Below are 10,092 nucleotides of genomic sequence, written 5' to 3'. Positions count from 1 at the left end.
GAGGCTTTGGCTACATGGACAATACATGTTAACAAGATAATACATTATTATTTTTTGTCTTTTCATGGGAATTGTTGACAATAAAAGAATATAGAATACTAGGGCAATAATCCATCAATAAAATCAGATAAACTAATTGCAACAAAGAGACACTGTCATATCCTCAAATGAGTCTACAAACATATCTGCTGCTCCCACATATCTACAGTAGATGTAGTAGATGTGAGGTCAGGTGAAAGTGGTCTCACTTGGTGGTAACAGGTAGAAGATTCTGGAAACAGCATTCTCCATTTCCCTCTCCACCTGCTGCTGCTGTCGTCCCCTGGGGGACACCAAGCTGCTGTTCCTGTCCACTAGCATCAGTGTAAAACCCCTCCACATGCTCTGCCATGGGGATTTAGGTGTAAAACTTCCAAGAAAGACCACAACCCCCCCCCCCCCCCCACCACCACCACCACCACCACCACCACCACCCTCCCAAAAGGCCCCCTTTTTCTCATCCCCTCGACCTGCCCCTCCTACCAAATCAACGCCGTCCCCCTCAGACCTCCCAACACAAAGCTCTCAGAGCAAACCCAGCAGCACAGAAATCATAGCACACCATTCAATCATTGTTTTTTCCCCTCTCTCACCCCTTTTATGGTCCCACTAAAGGTTTTAGCCGGGCAGAGAAGGAGGGCTGTCACTGAGGAAACCTTAGCCCATTGATGAAGTGACAGGAGCTGCCAGAATATGATCCTAATCCTGTTTCCAGCATTCTTTTAGCCCGCTGGCATCGCAATTCCTCCACACATTCTCTGAGCTGTCAACTAGGAAAATCCCTCTAATAGCGCATTGCCCAGATACACATCAAAGAGCTCCTGGAAACCTTCAGCGGCTTAGCTGCCATAGACACACTCACACACACACACTCTCTCTCACACACATAAACACAGCATTCCCATTAACTTACACCAATATGATCTTTACGAAAAACCCAGACGTTGATGACAAATTGACCACATATTCAAAGAGTATGCCTGGAGAGAAAAAAATCCCAAGGGCGTTTGTAAGAACTGTCTTTGCAACCCTGAAATTATGTTTATGCACTGTAACCTGCTCCATCCTAAACCACCCACACCCCTCTCACCTCCTTTTCTCCACTTAGACAGTGATATAATCTTTACGGTCATGGAGCGAGGAGCGGGAAAAGACCAGGAAAAAAACAGGTGTCTGAACTTTGCTGACTCCAGGAACCCTTTCAGTCCTATTTTATCTCATTCTATTCTTACTTAATCCATCGATATCCCAACCAAAGGTAATCTTCTTATGGCAAAGCATTCTGTTTCGGTGCAGCCAAACCTCGGCTGACAGGGTGGGGGAAGAGGAGAGCAGAGAGAGAGTGAAGGGTAGGTGGGTGGGTGGTGGATTGGGGACTCTTTAGAGCCTGACACTGTGCTTCAGTCATTTCATTTAGGATTAGTTATTCTGCACTGAGTGAACAAGTGGCAGGTTCTCCCCTATGTGGTGTGTAAACCTCACCGTCGAGCATGGTAGACCTCCTGTGTCTAAATTATTTACGGTTCATCAGGGTGTCTTCAGTGGAACATATTAACCAAACTTTAATTTTTACCATAAAGGCTTGACGGTAACGTGTGGAAATCACAGCTGTTTATTAAGTTTCGGTTTTCTGTCAGTGCCTCTTGCTGCTGTCAGCCACACAGAGAGGAGCTGGATTTGGCACACCCTGAACAAATCCCTCTCTTGTTGCAAACTTTTTCTCACTGGAGAAACTTTGAGAAAATGCTTTTTGGTATTTTTTTAAAGACTTATATATGTGAGTGCATGTTGGTTGGATGTCCTGCTATGTGGGTCACAATCTGGACATCTTATCTGATCTTCTTCTGACTCACCTTTTAGCTGACAAGGATCCAAACATTCAGAAATCTACAAAAACACCTGATAATACAGACCTTCCATTAAGAAAATTATATTTTTTGTTGACATTCATATTAAGTACAGTTAATTAAGTCTAGCTACAGCTATAGCTTGACTAGGCCATTTAATTGGACTACTGTCCTTTGGTGTTTCTCAAAGTCCAGGATCCTTCCTTGGAAGGACTCATCGTACAGAGGCAAGGCAAGAGTCCTTCCTAGCATTCGGTTAACACACATTAGAACAGGCTAGCGAGTGCCCTCAGGTGTGTGTCATTAACTCTCAGCAGACTGAGAGGCTTCAGGGTACTGTGATCATCTTGGCACTCTTTGTTGTACAATTTGAATAAATGTAAGCAATACTTTCAGTCACGTGACTTTTAGTGAGAATATACTCTATTTATAGATTATACTTAAAAAAAACAGGTAGGCTAAATGAAACTTTTGTAAAGTTGTTCCATAATTCTCCTACAATGTGTAAAAAAACCCACCATGACCTTGACCCATGACCTAGTGCTCCTTCACTGTTGTGACTGATGAATTTAAAAACGTTTATGTTTTATCTAAATCACGTTATTTTAAAAATCTCATATTATTTGGCAGTGTACACATCGGAAAGTGTAAATGTAAATGTCAATATTTTTTTCATGCTTGTATGATATAAACTCCTGCAGATATTAGCCCAAATAAATTACATATTTATCTAGCAAATCGCACGCAAAGAATTGTGGGTACTGAGGATACACACATGCATCCTTGAAAATTCTCTGAAGGAAGGACTCAGGCCTCAGTAGAACTGGAACACTACTAAGGCAGGATTTGATGACGTAGCATCCTTGAAATACAGCCATTTAAGGGTCCTTCATTGACTTTGAGAAACACCCCCAGTCCCAGTATACAAGCACGAGAAGGTCATCGATTTATTGACTGAAGTATTTCCGACTCCACTACGATAGGTGGCGATATGCCTCCTATCCACTTGTTGGTATTGGACCTTTTTCCGGTTGACCTATTACATCACAGACCACATAATCAAGCGTCGTCCAGCTGTTCTGCCACATCATTGAACAGGTCGCTATTCTGCCTATCAGTGCATTTTAAAATATTTAATTCTGCTCTCAACCAGCACAGCATAAACTGCATCTCCTCGTCCGTCCAAAAATGTTTGGCTCTGGATGTAGATTTTGCCATGGTGCTACCGGCTTCTTCTTCTGTTACGCATTTAATGCTATTCCACTTCTGGATCAAAGCCCGGGGTGGAAACTGTGGAGCATGCCAGTTTGAGTCTCAATCGCATTATCTGGGAGCGAGAAACTTGATTTCGTCAGATTAACATGTTAACATTTTTTTTTAAAAAAAAAAAAAAAAGTCTGGTTTTAATCTGACCAACACAATAAATCGATTTTCTCCTAATGTCATGTTAACGTCCTGACTGTCTCTATTTCCTCAGTTCAACCCAAATATCCAAATGTAGGACTTTTGCTAAAGAAGAGTTGCCTGATGTGCGTTCTTTTCTTACATTTTTAATAACAAGCATTTTGCCTTGAGTCTGAGTCTGAGTCGTTGTTTTAGAATAAAGCTCCCTCTTTGGAAAATGTCAAAATGAGGCAGTGCAAGCATCTTACATTTCCAACCGACGACACTGAGAACATGAGTCATTCTTATGTGTGATTTATTCCCTTGCATTAAACAGATAAATTACTCACATTTTAAACAATTGAGAAATACATGTCTTGAATCTACAGTGATATAATACATAGAGAATGGCCCTGTGTGTCTCTCTGCTGAAGCCAGTGGCTCAGAAAAAGTGGTGACTCTGTCCAGTTCAGTCCGCCACCCGCATTAACAAAAATATATGCCAGATTGGTTCATATTTATTTGTCACTGTGCCTCCTCTGCAGATTCTCCCCGTGTTTCACTGCTGCTGTAGGTCCTTTGAAAAATACATTTCCTCTCAAATCCTTCACACAAAAGGAGACATGGAGTTACTCTTCCGCCAGGCAGATGGAGGCGAACACTGAGGGATATTTACAACGCTCAATGGGTTCAGCTGAGTGCTGTAACTTCAAACAAGGAGAGTCATGTGTCATCTACAAAGAAATACAGCTGGCTGGGGGATTATATTGACTGATTGGAGCTTTATTTCTGATATCAGATCAGATGTGACTTCATTCAGTGTTCTGCGGCTGTAAGCCATGCTTCAGAGGGGTGCATGCATGCATAGTTCACGTTCAGGGGTGGAGTTATAGAATATTTTATATCTGTCCTGGAATCAGCTCTGTACTTCAAGACTTTCTTCACTTCACAGAGGAGGCTGAAATGAGTTGGTGCGTGCTGCTGATCAGAAGGAGTCGACTACAAGCAAAGATCCACGTGTTCAGTCACAGCTGCAGTCCAGGTGGGGCTTTTTTTTTCATTAAGTCCATCAAGTTCTTGTTATAATCTTATTTTCTGTTAAGTTGATCCCGCAGAGCTGTTCTTCATGTCCTGGTGTGCTCCCAGCGGTGAGCTGCGCGCCCACATGTTGACGATGAGGTGAAGGGGAATCGGTGTGTCGACAACCCTGGGCCCTGAACTGAGGGAGGGAGCCTAAAGTGCCTGCTCTGAAACACATTTGTGTGTGCTGAAAAAATATGTTGTTTCTACTTGTTTGTTACACTTCTCTGGTTTTGAAATTAGGTTTATAAGAAATACAGAAAACTGCAAACAAAGCATCAGCAGCTGTTCAATTAAATTACATGAAACAAGCACAAATTTGAAATCTGGACAGATTTTAAAGAGATCGTCGTTAAGATAATTTGGTAGCAGCCGGTAGCTTAAGTTTTAATTTGAGATATTTCTAATGAGTTTTTGGAGATATGTATGTGTTGGATGGATACACATAGTTGCTGACAGTGGTGAAGGGTCAAGAGGAAAGTGAAGAGGGGCCCAGAGTCACTTCCTGTGGACAGGACCCATAATATGGTGCAGCCCTGACTAGAGGGCGAACGCTTAGAACGAGCAGCCCGAGCTTCAGTTAGGGAGTGTGTCCAGTCCCAATGAGGCTGCGTGCTGCTTGGCCCTCAGACGGAGGTTCTCGATGCTGGTGGTCTTGCTGTTGAGGCTTCCGGGGATGCTGCCTGGTGCCGCCTGCAGCAGCGGGCTGTTCCACACCTGCTGGGCCTGTGACAGGGTTTGGTAGTAGGACTGGCAGGGCAGCGAGCTCAGCGGGGACGGCATATTGACATTCATGCCCAGGTAGGGCAGAGAGGACGGCGTGCTCATCTCAAAGGACGGGTAGTGCACCAGGTTGTTGGTGGCGGCCATGTGCTGACGAAACTGCTCCTGCAGCCGGAAGAGGCTGAGTGGAGAGGAAGCGTAGGAGTTGCTCTGTGCCAAACCGCTGGTCACGCTGCTGGAGGACGGCAAGGTGGGGGAGCCCAGAGGAGAGTCTGAGAGACGGAAGAAAGGAGAACTTTAATATTTTTCAGCATAAACTGATCTTTGTTTGGATTTTTTGTGTTTTAAGTGAACTGTGTGTGTTCGATACAAATATAAATGTGGTTAGATTCTTAAACATGACATATAATCAGGGAACATTAAAGAAAAAGCAGCTGGATTCATTAGACAGTGATATTTTTACCTGATGTGGGGCTCAGCTGTTTGCAGGATGGGGAGCTCCTCCCCGGCAACGCTCCCCCCTCCCCCTGCGTCTCCTCCCTGATCTTCACCCTTGTCTCCCCCCTCATTTCGTCCTCCTCTCTGTCAGCATTATCTTCTGCTGCTGACTCGCTGTCCGACGGCTCAGGAGAGGTGACGTTGACTTCCACACTCATCTCTCCAGGCTGTGGCCGTGCGGCTACCAGCCTCTCTGTCTCTGAGTGACAGGATGAGGAGGAGGATGGAGGCGGAGGAGTGCGGGCCTCAGGAACCAGGGTGGTGGTGGTGGTGGTGGTGTTGAGGTCAGTCTTGGAGTCCTCTGTGGAGCCCTCTGCAGCTCCGGACACCTCCTTCTGTTTCTGGAGCTGCTCCTTCTGAAGGCTGCGCTGCTTCTTACGAAACTTGGCCCGGCGGTTCTTGAACCAGACCTGGACAGACAGATCAATGTTGGGTCAATGACTAACATAACACTGGACAACTTTGAACCACAGCATATGACATTTGTTAGTTCACGTTGCTGCATCTTGCCTGTCCATTATCACCTTCAAGGATAGAAGATTGCCCTGAAGATAGCTTTTTAACCTTTAAGCTGAGCAAGAGTAACACAGCATCAATGCATTGTGGGAGGTTTTACCTGAACGCGTGCCTCAGGCAGGTTGGTGCACATGGCCAGACGTTCCCGCATCACCACATCAGGGTAGTGGGTCTTCTGGAATGTTTTCTCCAGGGCCTCCAGCTGCTGGGCGGTGAAGGCCGTCCGACTGCGCCGCTGCTTTCGGTGCTGGGAGCCATACCGGGCCTCAAGGATAATGTCTTGAAATGTGCAGCCGTTGAGAAAGAAGAAACACGACCAGTTTAATTGAGGTACAGGTCAAAGGTCATTTGAGCACCCCAGAGATCAGCACACACTGAATTAGTGTTAATGCACAGTCAAAGATGAGAGATGAAAGTGGGCAACAAAATGAGAAACTGATTCTTACCAGCCAGTCTCTCTGCAAGAGTGAGGGCATGCACTGAGGGCCTGTAGTCAGGGGCGTGCTGGGCCTGTTGCGCCGCCTGCTGGTGGAGGTTGTACATGGCGCTCAGTGAATTCATGGCGTGGAGAGAGTAGCCGTTCACCCCGTAGTGCTGCATGGCCGGCGAACTGTCTGCAGAGAGGAGGACGAGCTGCTGTGAGTGTCAGGCCTCTTTAAACAAACCAGCCTGTTATCTGATTGTGGCGCCAACAAAAAGCGAAAACTCTGTATAATATCGTTTGTTGTAGGATGACTAATTGAAATGGCAACAGGTGAAATACAAAAGGCTGCGCTCAAAAGGAAAAACGGCTCCTTCGTTTTATCAAAGAATGAATGTGCACATAGATAAAAGTGACTTCTAATAATTTCACAGAGATTAATTAGCTGAGACTGTTTATTAGTATTTGTCGTGTGTTGTTTGATGTAGTTTAGCAGATCTAACATTTTAGGAAACTTTTTTTCCAGTGTTTGCCCACTTTAAATGTTCAGAAAATAAAATATCTAGGTTTGAAACTTTTAATATACAGTAACATTTGTATTTACCATTTGATCAGGAAGCTTTCAGGAAGAAAAAAATATATGATTTATGAATCCACGGCTCAGCAGATTTAGTTTTAAAATATTTAAAACAGGTCATTTAGCAGTTATATTCAGCAATAAAAAAAATACAGAATATATTTCGCACTTTATTTACGCTAATAAAATGTGCGTAAAAATAGGCCACAACAGTTAAAAGGAGACATTATTTTATAGTTGTTTTTTTTTAATTATGACAATATTTTGTTCATTGCTGTTGTTATTTTAAGATGCTCATATTAGGAAACATTAAATCCGTGCCGACAGTCTAATTTGTCAGTGGTCCATAATTGTGGGTGTAAATGTATACAAATATTATTAATAATAATAATATTAAAAATAATATTAATAAAATCTAAATTATTTATCAAGAAAGTAAAAAGGGAACTGATATTTTCTCGTCCACACAAAACAATTAAATTAATTCTGCTCTCAAGTTTTCAGTTTTAACAGGAAACATTTCCTCAGTTGCGTTTAACTAAAGAAATGTTTCCTATTAAAACTCTTCAGTCTGAAAATTTTAATTTCAGAGGCAGGCCGGACTGACATCATGTTTACTCTGCTCCCTCTGAGTGTGACTCGAGCGGTTTATTTCAATCTGTGGCGGGTCTCAGGTCAGATTCAGACGCCTGCAGGCTGACGGAGACGCGTGACCGTGCTCCTGTCTAATGTGGGTGCAAATAGGTTTCAACTATACAAAGCTATTAATTTATCATCAGGCCTGACACGTGAAAGATGGGCCAGCCCGCGTGTGTGTGTGTGTGTGAGATCAAAACGTGTGACTAATACAATAACATTTTCTTCTTGTGACTATTTCATTGCGTTATTTTCCTAAATCACCCTCTGGCAGGATTCATGTAATCTCTTCGATTTTCTTTTTAAATCTGCAGCTTTAAAATTCATCATAGCTCCTGCTTCTTCTTGCAGGACAATGTCACGAAGCCTCGGGCTCTGATTTAAGCCTAATTATGCTAATTACCGTGGATTTATGAGTTATACAGCATTTAGTAAAGATTGCCTCCGGGCCGGAGCTGTGTGTGTGTGTGTGTGTGTGTGTATGCAGCAGCATTCACACACTTAAAGGACGGGGAATTAATGAGAATGATTAACATGGAGTCAATTAACAACCTGTGATGTTAAACAAAAACAACCAAAAGGAACTTTATTAAACAAGGTGTAAATGTCCCCAAATTATAATATGAATTTGACACGGATATTCCTGTATATGACAGGCTTATAAGTGTAAGTGTTACTGAAAAATGTACACACTTTTAATCGGTTAACTTGAGCAAAACACTCGCTATTACATCAGTTTTGTTGGGGACATCGGCAGGCTGACAGGCTGCACTTTTAAAACGCGATTTAGTTTGGAAGATAACAAAACCCCGCGATATTACGCACAATAAATGCAAGAAAAAAACAGGCAAATCAATTTAAAATTGCTTTAAAATGAGATTTGTTATGCTGCAGAACAAATTCAGTTGCAAACTTGTACGGAGCAAACTTCTTACCTCTCCTCTCTGTGCGTATCTGAAGCGAAATATCTCCACCAGCAGCCAAATATTTCTCCTCTTAAATCTGCTTCTCTGAAATCCACAAACGCTGGATCATTTTTATCATTTCATTAGCTTTTTCTTTTATTTCTCATTCACTGTGATATCCTGAAAATATCCCGTTCGGTCCGCTCTCAGTGCTCCGGCTCGCCTCTCTGTGGATGTGGGAGGATGCTGAGCTGCCATCTATCGGCCTTTAAAGCGCTCCGGGTGGGGTCACCGGGACGCTCACACGCTCCTTCTCTGTGCCAATCACGTCGCTTTCCTCCTCCACCACCATCACCACAGCCCCTCCGCCCTCCTCCTTCACATTACTCCTCATTTCAGAGATGATTTTTCTGCATCCGAGGTGCCGAGTTTTTCTGCTTCTGCCGCTGTTGTTATTTTGGAAGGAAAAAAAACATAATTTTACATTTTTTTTATTGATATTTAAGGATTTTTCGGCCAAAATTGACCATTTTAGTCTAAATATTGTTATTAACCTCATAGCTGTTATTTTTAAGAGGTGATATTAATGATAATTTTTGTGTTTTTTGGTTTTACTCAGGATGTACTGACCTAAAAAATCAAATTCTCTTAAAAAATTAAAACTGATTTGATAAGATCTTAACATGATTTAAGCTATCCCCATTATGTAACAGCCTTGGCCTTATTTCTGTGTCTTATATATTTTTTTAAATCTCAAGGTCTACTTGAAAATGTGTTGCTAAATAGGAGCTAAAGCCAAAAACAAAGGTCAGACTGCAATTTTTTAAATTCATAAACAGCCAAATTGTTTATTTGCTAAGCCTAGATACATTGTTTTAACCACAATATAGACTGAAATTGCTTTACCTACGTTCATAATATTATTAGATTGCTTATAAACGCTGAAATGGCCATTTGTTGGTTATGGTTTATACATTTTGGATTGAGTTTAGGCCTAAACATCCTTTTAAAATGCCGCCAAACAAAAGTTCTCAGTGTAAATATTTTCCTCAGCAGATCTCAAGTGTCTTTAAGAATTATGAGCTTTTTAAAAGAAACTCCAGCTCACCAAATTCTTAAATTCAGCCTAAAAAAGGTCTATAACACAGGTCTTAATTAAATGATATGCAAATTTAATGGCCTGTACCACTCTTCTGCAGTGACTCGCGCACGGTGACTCTCAGGTTAATTCCGTGCTTTAATTTTATTTTCCTCCTGCCTCCTGTGTGACTGTATGTTTGGTGGGAATGCAGCTGAGGTGGAGAGATGCAGGGCTGGGCTATACACTGCTGCCTCCAGCAGCTCCCCGGCCCCGAGGGATTTAGGTTAGGATTGGGTAGACAAGACGCCATTTCACCCTCCAAAAAAATGTCTTAAAATGACTGCTGGTAAGAGGATTAAAACAATAATGCCCCTCTCTTCTTCAAG

At 42.6% G+C, this 10,092-nt stretch overlaps 1 protein-coding gene across 1 annotated transcript; it reads right to left on the bottom strand.

Moving 5' to 3' along the window:
* Positions 1–3,571: 3,571 nt before the first annotated feature.
* LOC117253609 (diencephalon/mesencephalon homeobox protein 1-A-like) lies at positions 3,572–8,856 on the bottom strand. Its single transcript, XM_033621163.2, has 5 exons — positions 8,656–8,856; positions 6,533–6,700; positions 6,187–6,365; positions 5,536–5,980; positions 3,572–5,344 (listed from the first exon to the last, which is right to left on the bottom strand). The coding sequence occupies exons 2-5, from the start codon at positions 6,684–6,686 to the stop codon at positions 4,926–4,928; spliced, it is 1,197 nt and encodes a 398-aa protein (XP_033477054.1). The 5' UTR covers positions 6,687–6,700; positions 8,656–8,856; the 3' UTR covers positions 3,572–4,925.
* Between the last annotated feature and the right edge of the window lie 1,236 nt (positions 8,857–10,092).

The sequence above is a fragment of the Epinephelus lanceolatus genome, chromosome 6 (genome assembly GCF_041903045.1).
Source record: "Epinephelus lanceolatus isolate andai-2023 chromosome 6, ASM4190304v1, whole genome shotgun sequence".
In the NCBI taxonomy this organism is placed as follows: domain Eukaryota; kingdom Metazoa; phylum Chordata; class Actinopteri; order Perciformes; family Serranidae; genus Epinephelus; species Epinephelus lanceolatus.
This window is presented reverse-complemented; position numbering and strand designations above follow the sequence as displayed.